This window comes from Gossypium hirsutum, chromosome A13 (genome assembly GCF_007990345.1).
Source record: "Gossypium hirsutum isolate 1008001.06 chromosome A13, Gossypium_hirsutum_v2.1, whole genome shotgun sequence".
NCBI lineage: Eukaryota > Viridiplantae > Streptophyta > Magnoliopsida > Malvales > Malvaceae > Gossypium > Gossypium hirsutum.
The window spans coordinates 110,886,896-110,902,682 of NC_053436.1; the positions used below are offsets into that span (position 1 = coordinate 110,886,896).

At 37.2% G+C, this 15,787-nt stretch overlaps 2 protein-coding genes and 1 pseudogene across 2 annotated transcripts; 2 read left to right on the forward strand and 1 right to left on the reverse strand.

Moving 5' to 3' along the window:
- Positions 1-783: 783 nt before the first annotated feature.
- On the reverse strand, positions 784-5,569 carry LOC107942448 (serine/arginine repetitive matrix protein 1). The gene is made up of 12 exons (XM_016876111.2): positions 5,234-5,569; positions 5,030-5,119; positions 4,800-4,922; positions 4,438-4,605; positions 4,267-4,353; positions 3,991-4,127; positions 3,396-3,449; positions 2,447-3,232; positions 2,168-2,350; positions 1,924-2,073; positions 1,679-1,819; positions 784-1,589 (listed from the first exon to the last, which is right to left on the reverse strand). Exons 1-12 carry the CDS (start codon positions 5,252-5,254, stop codon positions 938-940), a joined length of 2,592 nt encoding a protein of 863 aa, XP_016731600.1. The 5' UTR covers positions 5,255-5,569; the 3' UTR covers positions 784-937.
- Positions 5,570-7,684: 2,115 nt separating this feature from the next.
- LOC107942447 (L-type lectin-domain containing receptor kinase I.8-like) lies at positions 7,685-9,901 on the forward strand (annotated as a pseudogene).
- A 294-nt stretch (positions 9,902-10,195) lies between these two features.
- Positions 10,196-15,719, forward strand: LOC107942449 (protein TOC75-3, chloroplastic). The gene is made up of 7 exons (XM_016876113.2): positions 10,196-11,519; positions 13,326-13,547; positions 13,666-13,773; positions 13,899-14,090; positions 14,180-14,428; positions 14,765-15,019; positions 15,209-15,719. Exons 1-7 carry the CDS (start codon positions 10,374-10,376, stop codon positions 15,446-15,448), a joined length of 2,412 nt encoding a protein of 803 aa, XP_016731602.1. The 5' UTR covers positions 10,196-10,373; the 3' UTR covers positions 15,449-15,719.
- The last annotated feature ends 68 nt before the right edge of the window (positions 15,720-15,787 follow it).

A 15,787-nucleotide genomic window follows, 5' to 3' on the forward strand; every position in this document is an offset into this window, starting at 1 on the left:
TGAATGAATACTAGGAATATTAGAAAAACAAAGAAAAAATCAAAAATTTAAAATGAATGATATAAAGGTTTTTTTAAAAGAACAAAAAAGCACTACTATTTTGTATTTTTCTTTTCAAAAAGCAATTTTTTTGACCATCCAATGGCCGGTCATTTTTGAACCCATTGTCTTCAACACTCTGGTTGTCCTAAAATCAAGAGACAAGACTCAAGCTGCTTGAAGATAATACAAATCTACTCAAAGCATATTTACTATAGATGAACAACATTTCAAAACTACTCTAAAAGAAAAACAAAAAGGTATTCCCACTTTGTCGAACCCGCTACCTCAAGTACGGAAGCTCTCCGCAGAATTGAGAGATAAAATTTCAACTCAATTCAGGGATAATATTGACCTATTAAGAAATCCATCAGCCTAGATATTTTTATAAAGAGTCAACCTCAGGCTCAATATTATTATTTTATTTTGTCACAACATTTGGTACTCAAAACTTTTTTTATTCACTATTTTAAAACAAATTCAGAATTTTAAATTTATATTTGCATAACATATTTATATGTATATAAATAAAGTGCATTTGCATGTATATCTAATATTTTATTAACGAAGTAGGATTTAAAATATAAATATTTGCGAAAACATATATGAAATAATGATAACCACAAAATGTAACACAAAAAACAAAATATTTTATGTCATCTAGTAACTTTAGGCTTACGATCATACTGAGGATCAATTTAAATTATTTAGTTCAAATTATTCACTGTTTACGAGCAAATCAAATAAACAAAATGTCAAATCACCATTAATCTTGAGCCACATTCTGCATAAATGTAAAGTTCACTCCAAATTGAAACATAAAAACTCGTATGAAACTCCAATGGTGTCTGCTTAACAACAATAAAATGACATATTACCGTCCAAAACATGAAAAGATTCAGTGACTGATACCCTTCTTTGCTTTGAGCGATTCAAGAGCCTTCTTCCTCAACTCGATCTCAAGCTTCTTCTGTTCAGTTTCTGCCTCCTCCTCGTCATCATCTGGACGAAACTTTCCAGTTCCTGCATGCTCACCATCTGAACTAGAATCATCATCGTGACGTTTTGTTTTGAGCTTTTCTGCACGCCGTGCTTCTCTTTTGCGACGCCGTTCCTCGCTACGTTTACGTTTTTCTTCCTTTCTTAATCTCTTTTCTTCCTTTTTCCTCCTCTTAGCTTCTTTCCTGTCATCGATTTCGGAATCATAACTAGAATCATCGTCGTCTGAAGTGACTTTACGCCTCTCGGACCGTTTATGCTTTCTCTTACCATCCTTGTGCTTAGTTCTGCGCTTATCGCTTCCCTTGGAATCTGAATCAGAACCACGGTTATTATAATCAACCTTTTCAAGCAACATAGGTGAAGTTTCTACTTTGTGGTGTTCATCACTGTCCTTTGTGTTTTTATGGGAACGACTTCTTTCGTCTGATCTTTTTCCTTCTCTCAAGCGTGATCTACTTTGCTTCTCACCTTGAAATGAATCCTCCGATATTGCTGGTGATCGCTGTCGGTCAGGAGTTCCTGAATGAACCACTTCTCCGGAAGACCTTCTGCTATGAAGAATATGCAAATAGTAAGACCTCAATGAACCTGTACTTAAACAGAAGCATATAATCTCATGATTGCAACAAAATAGTACCTTTTTGTTTCAAGGTCTTTCTTTCTTGATTCAACATTATCAAGCCGACTCCGAGAGTCTGTAGACCGACTGCCTGCCAATCGTTCAGGAGTATGAACCTTCCTAGGAGAAACCCTTTGCCTACTGATAGGCGGTGAATGCCTTCGGACGAAAAAATAAACCAAACTAAATTGAACATTCATCATCTAATAAGAGCCAACAGAAGCACTAAAATTGTAAGAACATTTATTTAATATGGAATTAACCTGCTTTCACTGGTTTCATTTCTTCTCCCCGTTCCTTGACCGTCCCGATGACCTTTCAGTTCTCTTGATTTCCATTCAGGACTAAAGCTATCATCACGAGCAATTCGGGCCTTCCTCTGCCTCGGGGGACTTCCATATGGACTTGACGACCTTCAGAATAAACAATGTGAAATAAATAAGCTGTATAGGCATGGACACTCATTTTAAAAAAAAAAAGGTAACAGATTAAGATTTAAAAATGCACCTCCTATCTTCACTTCCAGATCGATTCCTCACATGTGATGGGGATTTGGAGAGAGGAGACTTATTTGGGGGTGGTGATAAACCAGGCACTTTATCATCTGTATCACTCTGATCCATACGATCTGAGCGTGTGGACCTCATACTAGAGTGGTTATGTCCCACAGGAGACAACTTCCGACGCATTCTGCACCATAGAATTTGGCAATACATATTAGACTGCTCCACGTTTTCAGTCTAAGGAACAAGTAAATCAAAACTGTAGGAACAGATGCCATCATACCGCTGTCCTCCTGGAGAAAGCGAAGATGATCTTTGTCCCTTTGGAGACCTCCTAACTGGTGAAGAAGATCTACGTTGCACAGGAGACATAGAACTTGATTGATAAGGTGACGGAGACTTACCACGGGAAGGAGTTACTGACCTACGGCTGGAAGGGGGTGATCTACGTTGCCGTGGGGATGAAGATCTGCGGTGTCGCTGTTGCACAGGAGAAGGTGATCTACGTCGCATGGGAGGTGGTGATCTTCGTCGTAGAGGTGATGGAGACCTACGGCGCACAGGCAATGGGGATTTACGACGTATAGGTGAAGGAGATCTGCGACGCACAGGGGAACGAGATCCATGAAGCATAGGTGAGGGAGACCTACGACGCCGTACAAGAGATGGTGATCTGCGACGTCGAATGGACAATGGTGATCTACGACGTGTAATAGGTGATGGTGATCTATAACGTCGGATGGGTGAACGAGATCTACGGTGCACAGGTGTAGGTGACCTGCGCCGATAAGGAGAACGAGATCTACGGCGCACAGGTGTAGGTGACCCGCGCCGATAAGGAGAACGAGACTGAGATCTACGCCTAGAGTAAGACGGTCTTCGTCTTTCAGGAGACCTTCGCCTGTAATAAGATGGTCTTCGTCTTACAGGAGAGCGTGAAAAAGAAGGTGAATGCCTGGATCGAGGAGTTGAAGATCGCCTTCTAGGAGATGGATGCATCCTATCAGAGGAAACAGAGCGTCGCCGTGCTTCAGGTGATCTAGATACACTCCTAAACTTCTGTTTGCCACTGCATGTAAATTCAGATGGTAAAATCTCAAAAATTTTATACTAGTAGAACACTCGAGAACTATCAAAAACACAAATTGAACATGTAATCCCCCATTTCAAATTTAGAAAGGTTAACAACCAAATGTGTTTATGCTATTTGTTATAGATTGAGAAAAACATACTCTGAATAGCTTCTTGAATTAGAAAACGATCTGCTGACTGATTGAGAACGTGATCTGCATAAGAAGCCCGATATATTTAATAAGCATTCAAAAACACATTTAAAAGAAAATGCTATTAATACATCATAAGTGTTCTATAAACTAAAAATTACCAGTTTTGAAGAAAATGTTTCCATTTACTTCAAATTTCAAATACACATTTTGCATTCAAAAACCACTTCCCAATGATCCCTGAACTTACCCATTTGGTAAGAAAAGGCTAACCATCCAAACAATTTTAATGCACAATCACAAAATTCCACAAACGTGAAATAGGTAACAAGCTTGGACTTCCAACTTGCAAGTGAGGGTAAACAGCCCTATAGTATGATAAAAAGCCATAACTAAAGTTGCATACCCCAAAAGTCATTGGGCATCTACAAGTATTGAAAAGAAAAAAAATGCTTAATTCCAGCACCTCCTAGAAAGAAGCCCCAAACCAAAAAATAGCAGGAAAATGTTCAGTAGATATTAGTAGTATTTTACTTGTTGAAAAGCCACCAATGGAAAAAAGTGCTCCAAAGAAAGCTGATAAAAAATAAGGTAAACTCCTTACCTATTCCTTCCAACACCATTCCTTTGGTCAGCATCTCTCTCCTCCTCGGGGCGTGCACGTGAACCCTTTGTTGGCAGCATATTCTTTGAGGATGGATCCAACTCTGAATCACCAGCCTTGATTTCATCCCCATCGTCCTACAGTAGTTTGAGGTAAAGGACATGAACCCAAATAATTGCAGAAGGTAGCTGAATGCCATAAGAAACACAAACGAAAGTTAAAACCAAAAACCCAACTCGATACATTGCAACTCCATCATGAAAAACATAGTATTACCATTTTCCTCAATCTATCTTGTTCATTTTCTCTAATTTCCTTGTCTTTTTTCTTCTGAATCTCGTTCGCAATCCGATCCGACTCTGCCTGCAACCACCCATATGACAACATTGTCAAACAAGAAACAAGAGTACTAACACAATAGTAAACCACACTCCTATAAATATTTACCTTTTTCTTCCTAGTTTCTTCTTCTTTGGCATCCAAGAACTGTTGGGGAACACCACTTGCATTCCTTTGTGCACTAAGTAGAAGAGACCAAAGCTCTTTCATAAACTTCCCAGTATTCTTCTCCATGAATCCAGTGAGGGATATCTGAACTTGCTTGCCATTAACTTCCTGCATCGAAGTCAACAACATTACACAATTATCAAAAACAAGCACCAACAAACACTTAGTATGAAGCTGAAAGAATAAAATAAACAGCCCACAGACCAAATAAAATATATAGTGAGCAAACATCTTCAAACAGTAATTAACTAGGTAACAAACCACTTAACTAAGCGAAAACAGAGGGGAAAACACTATAATACCTTCCCATCAAGAAGACCGTAAATGAAGTTAATAAGAACTTCATCTTCAAAACCAAGAAGCTCAGTTACCCTAGTAGCAATCCAAGGTCTAATAACATCCATCTTAACCTTTGTCATATCAACCTAAAAAAACAACAATGTTTATTTTCCGAAAAATTAAATTAAATACCATTAATTGCATCAAAATCCGCTGGGTAAAAAAAAATAAATAAACGCGTTCAAAAGCGAACCAGATGCTCCAATTCGGGAGCAAATTTCTGCGATTTCAGTAGCTTCGCCTGCTTATTAGAGAACCGAGTATCTTGATCGGCCGAAGTACCCTAAATCAAAAATTAATAATAAAATTACTCGGAAAACGATTCAGTCGCAAAGATCTGAACAACAAACACGAGAAACGCAATAAATTAAATTAAATTAAAATTTTTAAAAATTACCCGGAAAAATCCGCCCGACATTTTCTAGGGTTTTGAGGAGTGATTCTTCAGTTGAAACGGCGTGTGAAGTGAGTATTTCTTGTAGACGGCGAGAGATTCGTACTTGAATTTTACGCCATGAGAATGAAAAATGGTAGGGTTTGGGGAGAGATTTAATCGAATCCAAAAGGGGGAAGCTCGATCCGGAAACCAAAAAAAAAAATCTTTGTTTGGTTTTTTTACTGTTTTAGGCTTTGAGATTTGGTTTTCATAATGGGATATATGGTGTACCCTAAATCGGTGAAATTGAAATTTGATTTTGGTTGTGAATTTAGGTCTGGGTTTCAGTATAATTACAATGTTACCATTAGTTTTCTGGATTCGTTTCGGGGTTTATTGGATTGGGTTGGTTTGCGGTGGCTTAGATTGGATTTCTTGTGAATTTGGGCTCAAAATACATTATATTAGGGTTTAAATATGCAAATAGGTCCCTATACTCTTTGTAAATTTAAATTTTAGTCTTTTTACTTTTATTTCTAGAATTTAGTCTCTCTACTTTTCAAGTTTCAAAAATTAGGTCCAACTGTTAATACTGTTAAATTCAGGTTGATTATAACCTTATTTTTTTAGTTACATTGCTACCAAATGAGGTTTTTTTTTATCATTTCAAAATGTCACCCTAATAAATTTAATAGTGTTAATAATTAGACCTAAATTTTGAAATCTAGAAAGTGGAGGGACTAAAATCAAACTTGTGAATAGTATAGGGACCTATGCATATTTTAACGTTATTCTTATAAAGCAACAAATATTATTTTGAAATTATTTTTGTATTTTTATATAAATGAAAAAATATCCAGTACACTATTCGGAAATCCCTTCCATTGGACTAGGTATTCATGCCGCGGTCGATAGTACTTCCGTCTGACCACACGATCCACCTTGATGTTTTCAACCTCTCGATCATAGGCAACTTTTACCCGCATTGGTTGCTTCGATTTGGGTCTTCTCCATCTTCATGAAATGGGCCCCTCATACACTATCAATGAAGTTTTTAGACTCCACAAGTAGGAGGTTAAGTATAATAAAATATTTTAGAAAAATGAGACCCGTGGGAATTTTTTAAGATCGCTTGTGGAATAAAAAAAGTACACTAGTATACCAAATATTAGCCTTTATATAATTTTTAAAAAAATACATACACGTAATGAAATTTAAACCTAATGCATCAAAATCTTTACGAACTCGACTTTACCATTTCAACAAAAACCACATTTTTTTATTTTTTTATCAAAATCTAACCTTAAACGGATCTAATTTTTTTGTCTGATTTCATTTTTCAAGCTTAATACTTTTATTCAAATCTTTTCAAATTTCAAACGAATATTCGAGTTTAAGTGGATGACTTATCTCATGAATAGATCTAAATCATGTGTTATAATCAAGTACTAATTTATATAACTTGATAAACAAATAAAAGTCCAATTATTTATTAAATGCTATGTTATCTTCTAGCAAATCCCTTCTACATGCTTACAAGTCGTTTTCCTCCCTAAACCACCAATTAATCCGCCAAACACGGCCAAGGAAACTTCTAGGAGTCAATGGTAGACCAACAAGTCTGTGTCGTTGTTGAAGTCTCCTAAAAGAACAAAACAAGTCATGCTTGGGGAAATTGATGTCTATTGGTTAAACTATGTTATTAGTGTTTGTACTTTACAAAAATTATGGATTTAGCCTATAATCTTTAATTTGATCGATTCTAGTCATTATACTTTTGAAATTTTAAAATTTCAGTCACTACCGAATGATAATTTTTAATGTCATTAAGTTATATTATTTCCAAAATCTGATTACACATGTTACTTACTAAAAATTAAGTTAATGGACTGTCATTTACGTTGAGACTGAAATTTCAAAATTTGAAAAGTACAGGGACTTAGAATGAACCAATTGAAGAATACGAATGACATCAACAAATATACACTAGTACATAACTAGTAATTGAATTTAACTAAACCAATTTAAATGTTGTTGTTTAGGTTAAAGACTAAAATTTTAAAATTCGAAAAATAAATTGACTAAAATTGATCAGATTAAAATATAAAGACTAAATACACAGTTTTCATAAAATATAATGGCTACCACTAGAGTTTAACACCTTTCGGTTAAAATATGTTGTCCCTATACTCTTCATAAATTTAAAATTTAGTCCCTGTATTCTTATTTTTAGAAATTTAGTCTCTCCACTTTTCAAATTTTAAAATTTAGGTTCAACAATTAACATTTTTAGTTTTTTGAATTAAATTTGTTGTGGGACATTTTGAAATATTAAAAAAAACCCATCACTTAGTAACCATGTATCTAAAAAATAAACATAAAAGTATAGGGACTTATAGCACATTTTAACCTTTTCTTCTTGCCATTTATAATACATTGTCTTGAGTTCTTGGCTAATGACCAGACCTTATCTTTGAAAACTTGCAGAGATTTTTTTTACTGATTTCTTTCAGCCCATTGTTTTTTCATGTTCTTCAATCTTGTTTGGTCATCAATGGCGGTTAGCATGAGTATTCTAGTTTATATGGTAATAATTAGTTCCATAGCCATAGCTAAAAACCAAAACCAGTTTGTCTACAATGGCTTCCATGGATCCAATCTATATCTCAATGGAATAGCCAAAATCCACCCAAATGGCCTTTTGGAGTTAACAAACACTTCCTATCAACAAATCGGCCGTGCTTTCTTTCCGTTCCGATCAAATTCAATACGTCGTCGTTTTCAACGACCTTTGTGTTTGCCATAGTCCCCAAGCTCCCAGAACTCGGTGGCCATGGCATTACCTTCACTATCTCACCATCAATTGAGTTCTTCAACAGAGCTGTTGCAAATCAATACCTCGGCCTGTTCAATATTACAAGCAATGGTCACCCAACTAACCGCGTTTTTGCGACTGAATTGGATACGATTAAGAACCCCGAGTTCGGAGATATCGATGATAACCATGTCGGGATTGATATCAACAGCTTACAGTCCTATGTATCAGCTCCGGCAAGTTATTATTCGGAGAAGGAAAAGGAAAACAAGACATTGAGACTCATAAGTGGAAAGCCAATTCAGTTGTGGATTGATTATGATGAAAGGGATATGTTACTTAATGTAACAATGGCTCCTCTTGGAACTCAAAAACCATGGTTGCCTCTTTTATCAACAAACCTTAATCTTTCCATGTCGGGATCTATGCATGTTGGTTTCTCTGCATCAACTGGTTCAGTGGCAAGTGATCAGTACATTCTTGGGTGGAGCTTCAACAAAAGTGGGCAATCACAAAGCTTCGACTATGCCAAACTTCCGCCTCCGCCTCCGCCACCGCTCCGGAGCCGACCTCTGGTGAAACCCGATTTTCGGGTTGTGGTCCCATCGGTGATCTCGTGTCTTCTGGTTATAACATTCATTGGAACTGCTTACAAGATGTGGATAAAGAGATATGAAGAAATAAGAGAAGATTGGGAACATGAATATGGGCCTCATAGATTCTCTTATAAGGATCTGTATAAAGCCACTAAAGGTTTCAAAGAAAGGGAACTATTAGGAATTGGTGGGTTTGGGGAGGTTTATAAAGGTGTATTGCCATCTTCCAATGAACAAGTTGCAATCAAAAGGGTCTCTCATAGTTCCAAACAAGGGATGAAAGAGTTCGTAGCTGAAATTGCTACTATGGGGAGGTTGAGGCACAGAAATTTGGTGCAACTCTTTGGGTATTGTAGGAGAAAAGGAGAGCTTCTTTTGGTCTATGATTTCATGGCCAATGGTAGCCTTGACACTTTCTTGTTTACCAATGAAAAAATGAACCTTAATTGGTCTCAAAGAGTTAAAATCCTTAAAGGAGTGGCTTCATCACTTGTTTACCTCCATGAAGATTGGGAACAAGTTGTGATTCATAGAGATATAAAAGCTAGCAATGTTCTATTAGATGCACAACTTAATGGAAGATTAGGCGATTTCGGACTAGCGAAGTTTTATGATCATGGATCCAATCCTCGAACCACTCGTCTCGTTAGTACAATTGGATACATTGCACCCGAGCTAGCTAGAACTGGAAAACCAACAACCGGGTCAGATGTGTTTGCTTTTGGCAACTTAATGTTGGAAATTACTTGTGGGAGGAGACCTTTCGAACCTGAAAGATCACCAGAAGAGGTTATCTTGTATGATTGGGTCCTTGAGTACTGGAAAATCGGCTTGATTCTTCAAACAAGTGACCCGAGATTAGAAGGCAACTATGTGGTGGAAGAAATGGAGTTGATATTAAACTTGGGTTTGCTTTGTGCAAATCCCGCACAAGAAATAAGGCCTAGCATGAGAAAAGTAATGCAATATTTAGATTGTAATGCCTCGTTGTCAAATAATTTTTTTGATGCTGCCACAAATAGTTTGATCACATCTCATAACCAAAAATCTCTCAATGGTACTTCATTTCAAGCATCATGTGATAATATTTCCATCATTTCTTTGTCTAGTTCAACCGAATCTATTCTCTGCGATGGTAGGTGAATCCGACGTCATTTGAGATTCAAGTGAGTGTTAAATATAGATGCATGTCCAATACAAATATATTTTGTTATGTGTTCAATCACAATAACTAGATCCAATAATATTCAAGACTAGTACAAGTTTCAAGTATGGGTATACTAATTTCTTTATGTACAATATACCTTCAATTACACGAGGTAAAATTATATGTGTGAATCTTTGAGCCTGATCATGTGCAAATTATTACGTGTGTGTTTTAGTTTAGTATATCTAATTTACTATAAAAAATAAAAAAGAGAACTTTCGGTTGACGTAGTTAATAGGAAAAAAAATTTATAATAGTAATTTTAACAATAAAGTGAATTTTTTTTTCAATAATTCAATAAAAATTTTAAATTTCTTTATGATATAATTTACTTTTAAAATAATCAAAATAATATGATTAAAATTAATTTAATTTAAATTTTTAAAATCCAAATTAATCCAAGGAACATACTATCTAACCCCTTCTGTCCGGTCTGACAAAACCCTCTTCACTTCGGCCATTCTCGTAAAACCCAATTCCTCAGTAACAGATTTTAGTGTCGCTTGTCCCCTTATCCCCTCCCCCAAAACCCACCGGAAAAAGATGCATTCTTTGGTCGCTGCATCTCTCCTTCTCCCATCATCCACCCGCCGGCAATTGCCGCCGTCTCCTCCTTCTTCCTCGCGTGCTTCTTCACGCGCCACCACCATTAAATGCCGGTTCGCTTCCGGCAACGATGAACCCCGGAATCCCACTTCCTTCCTCCGCTCCCTCTCCAAACCCGTCGCGCTTGCCTCCGCTTCCGCAGCCACTCTCCTCATCCGCATCACCCCCATTTTCACCCTTCTACCAGGAGGCGGCGGAAATAACTGTGGCGGTAGCGGAGGTGGTGGTTTTTCCGGTGGTGGAGGTGGAAACAACGGTGGCGATGGAAACTTCTGGGAAAAGCTCTTTTCTCCATCGCCGGCTATTGCAGACGATAACAACCAAAACCAGGAATGGGATTCTCATGGATTACCAGCCAACATCGTTGTTCAACTCAACAAGCTAAGTGGGTTCAAAAAATACAAGCTTTCGGAGATTTTATTCTTCGATCGACGGCGATGGACCACCGTAGGAACCGAAGATTCGTTCTTCGAAATGGTTTCATTAAGGCCAGGAGGGATCTACACAAAAACCCAATTACAAAAAGAGCTTGAAACTTTAGCCACTTGTGGTATGTTCGAGAAAGTTGATATGGAAGGCAAAACAAACCCAGATGGAACTTTGGGGTTAACCATTTCTTTCGCTGAAAGCACTTGGCAATCAGCTGATAGGTTTAGGTGTATAAACGTGGGGTTAATGGCTCAATCCAAGCCTATTGAAATGGACCCTGATATGACAGATAAGGAGAAACTGGAGTATTACAAAAGCCAGGAGAAGGATTATAAAAGGAGGATTGAAAGAGCTAGGCCTTGTTTGTTGCCAATGCAAGTGCATAGGGAAGTGTTACAAATGTTGAGGGACCAAGGGAAAGTGAGTGCTAGGTTGTTGCAGAAGATAAGAGATAGGGTTCAAAAATGGTACCATGATGAAGGGTATGCTTGTGCTCAAGTTGTTAACTTTGGGAACTTGAATACTAAGGAAGTGGTGTGTGAAGTTGTGGAAGGGGATATTACACAGCTTGTGATTCAGTTCCAAGATAAGCTTGGGAATGTTATTGAAGGGAATACCCAGCTCCCTGTTGTGAGGAGAGAATTGCCTAGACAGGTAGATGATTGATGCCTAGACAGCTTGTGATTCTTGGTTTTTATGTCCTAACTTTCTGTTTTGAATGTTTATGGGTAGTTTTTAAGCTATGAGAAGCTAATGTAGAACCACATTGTACATTTGATAATTGACTTTATAGTTTTTGACCTTCATTGCTAGTTAGCTGTGTACAGGGACTTGGGTGTGAGCGTTGAATAGCCTATATGTCCGATATGCATTAGATATGGGTACTTAAAGAAAAATGAGGAGTCTAAGCAATATAGCTAGTTGGTAATTTCTAATCTATGGGAATCTAATGGAAAACCACATTGTGCATTTTGACATTTGAATTTATACTTCTTGGCCTTCATTGCTAGTTAGTGGTGTTACCGGGACTTGGGTGTGAGCTTTGGATAGCCGATATCTCTGATGTACATTAGATATGGGTGCAGATATGAGTACTTCAAGAAAAATAGGAGTTCAAGCAGTATAGCTAGTCAGTGATTTCTAAGCTATGAGAAAGTACTGAAAACCACATTGTGCATTTTGATGCTTGACTTTATAGGTTTTGACCTTTTTGACTTTATAGGTTTTGACCTTCAATGCTAGTTAGCTGTGTTACCGGGACTTGGGTGTGAGTGTTGCATAGCCTACATGTCCAATATGCATTAGATATGGGTGTTAGATAAGGGTACGTAAAAAAAAATGAGGAGTTTGAGCAATATAGCTAGTCGGTAATTTCGAAGCTATGAGAAACTAATGAACCACATTGTGCATTTTGATATTTGAATCTATAGTTTTCAGTCTTTAGTGCTAGTTAACTGTGTTACCGGGACTTGGGTGTTAGCATTGGATAGCCTATATGTCTAATATGCATCAGATATGGGTACTTAAAGAAAAATGAGGAGTTTGCACAATATAGCTAGTCGGTAATCTCTAAGCTATGAAAAACTAATGAAGAACCACATTGTGCATTTTGGTATTTGAATTTATAGTTTTTGACCTTCATTGCTATTTAGTCATGTTACCGGGACTTGGGTGTGACGTTGGATAGCCCATATGTCCAATATGCATTAGATGTTTGTACTTCAAGAAAAATGAGGTGTCCAAATATAATAGCAAGTTGGTAATTTCTAAGCTATGGGAAATTAATGAATAACCACATTTTGCATTCTGCTATTTGAATGACATTCAATGCTAGTTAGCTGTGTTACACATATGTACATAGGTGTGAGTACTGGATACGAGTATACTCCGTTTAAGTTTTTCCATGTATTAGGAGGGTCCATTGAGGGTCATATCCCCGATGCATCATTCATGGATTTTAGGCGTAGGTACTTCAAGAAAAATGAGGAATCCGAGCAATATAGCTAGTTATGGTAGGATTTGATCTTTGGTTCAATCATAAAATTCATGAAGTAAATATTTGATTGTTTTCTTCGTTTAGAAATTGCTATAATTGATTAGATAAGTTAAATTGATAGTTACCAGAACATGAAATAGCATACAAGTGTATAGGAAAGAAAAACTATTACGAATATTGAGCACTGACTTCACTGCTTTTGGATAAGATCTTGTGAAGCATTGCTAATAAGATATACCTCTTCAATTAAACAGGTAATGAGTGATCTTTTGTTGATTGAAATGTTTGATTGTATACTCCTATGCATGATTGATAGATAGTTTATACCTTGAGTTTCGATGTTGCAATCAATTCCTATTTATTCATTTTCACAAATGTTGTGTTTTGGTTGCCGATTTGAAGTAACTAGTTTCAGTCTTTATGGTGAATAATTGTTGATTTATGTATGTGCTTTTGATTTACAGCTTCGACAAGGCAATGTTTTTAATATTGAAGCAGGGAAACAAGCCCTGAGGAACATAAACTCACTTGCTTTATTTTCAAATATTGAAGTGAACCCACAACCTGATGAGAAGAACGAAGGGGGTATCATTGTTGAAATAAAGCTCAAAGAGCTGGATCAAAAATCAGCTGAAGTCAGTTCGGAGTGGAGTATTGTACCCGGACGTGGGGGCCGTCCCACATTGGTATGTAAATCTAGTTATATATTTTTGCTCTGCAATTCGACATGTAGGTAATAGGAGATTTTGATTGAACTTATAGTTTCTTATATTGTGTGCGTACCGCACTGTGTTTTCTTTCTAGGCTTCACTTCAACCTGGTGGAACTGTATCTTTTGAGCACCGAAATCTCAAAGGGCTTAACAGGTCCATTCTCGGTTCATTGACCACCAGTAACTTTTTTAATCCTCAGGTATCTTTTTCCCCAAATAATCATGTCAGTGTATCTCCCTCTCTCGTGGTTCTTGTAATGACTATTTTCATCAGTGTTTAGTGTAAAATTTCATCTTACAATGTTCCCATTATTCTTTTCTTCAGGATGATCTTGCTTTCAAGCTAGAATATGTGCATCCATATTTGGATGGTGTTTATAATCCACGCAACCGAACTCTTCGTGCAAACTGCTTCAACAGCCGGAAACTGAGTCCGGTTTTCACCGGTGGGCCAGGAGTTGATGAAGTCCCACCAATATGGGTTGATCGAGCTGGTGTTAAATTTAACATTACAGAGGTAATCTGCTATGTTTAAAGAAGTTTTTGAAGTGATTTTTGGATTATCTGTGTCTCCGGAATCATTTATGATTGATATGATTATGCCAGAATTTCACCCGTCAAAGCAAATTCACTTACGGACTTGTGATGGAAGAGATAACAACTCGTGATGAAAGCAGTCATATATCTCCAAACGGTCAAAGAGTGCTTCCAAGTGGAGGCATCAGTGCTGATGGACCCCCAACCACACTCAGTGGTACCGGTGTTGATCGAATGGCATTTCTACAAGCGAATATCACACGCGATAATACCAAGTTTGTAAATGGAGCCATTGTTGGCGAGAGAAATGTGTTCCAGGTTAGCCTGCCTGTATATTTATGTTGTGAATCTTTTGATTGTATTAGGATAGTCTGTCTTTTCTAATACCGATTAATATCGGGAATGAGGTGAAAGCATTCTTGTAAATGGGCCTTAATATATTCAAAAATATATTCAAAAAGGGACATGGGGGTCTAATCCTCAAAATATATGAATATAGGAAAAGAATCGAGCATGCATGTATCAAATACATACCCTTATCCAGCACTCATCCCTGAGTCCGAGTAACATCAGTAGTTTATGCATAAATATACATTTTAGTCTGCCTAAAATTCGTTTCATAGCTAATTGCGGACATATATTTATTCAATGTAGGTGGACCAAGGACTTGGCATAGGCACCAAGTTCCCGTTGTTTAACCGCCACCAACTCACAATTACACGATTCCTCCAACTAAAGCAAGTGGAAGAAGGTGCCGGTAAATCCCCACCACCAGTTCTAGTCCTTCATGGACATTATGGAGGTTGCGTGGGTGACCTTCCAAGTTACGATGCTTTTACACTTGGGGGCCCCTATTCGGTGAGGGGTTATAACATGGGTGAGTTAGGTGCTGCTCGAAACATTCTTGAGGTAAGAAGGATTTGAGATACCTATTTCTTTTCCTAATCTTTTGTTTGTTTTTCAATGTCATTACTTATATTTCGCACGGAACCGGAAGCTAATGATAAAAAAGCCTTTGGAACCAAGATCAGAATAAGTGTTACATTATTTGAAATTACTAAAATTTATCTGAAAATCATTTTCTGATGTTACCTGCAGCTCGGAGCTGAGATCCGGATACCCGTGAGGAATACACATGTGTATGCATTTGCAGAGCATGGTAACGATCTTGGAAGTTCAAAGGATGTAAAGGGGAATCCAACAGAAGTCTACAGGCGAATGGGACACGGTTCGTCATATGGTGTTGGCGTCAAACTAGGACTAGTAAGAGCTGAGTATGCTGTTGACCATAACAACGGAACTGGTGCAGTCTTCTTCCGATTTGGAGAAAGATATTAAAATGTGATTTTGGGTCTAATTCTGCTAAGGTGGGCCGTTACAGGTTCCGGTTATGGTTGAGCTGTTCTTGATCTTAGAAAATCCTGTTGAGAAGTATGGAACTAGGCATATTCTTGTGTCAAATAAATTTTGTTTCAATTTTGTGCTATATAATTTTATCTTGATCTGTAAAACCAAGGATTTATAAGGGAATTGTTGGTGTTGGATTACATACTTTTTTATGTTCTCAAAGAATAAAAACAGAACCGAATTGATTTTCGGGTTTTTCTAACTCGAAATAATACCCTATTTCCTCCTACATGAAAATTTTTGAATACTTCAGTGATTGTTTTGTAGCTT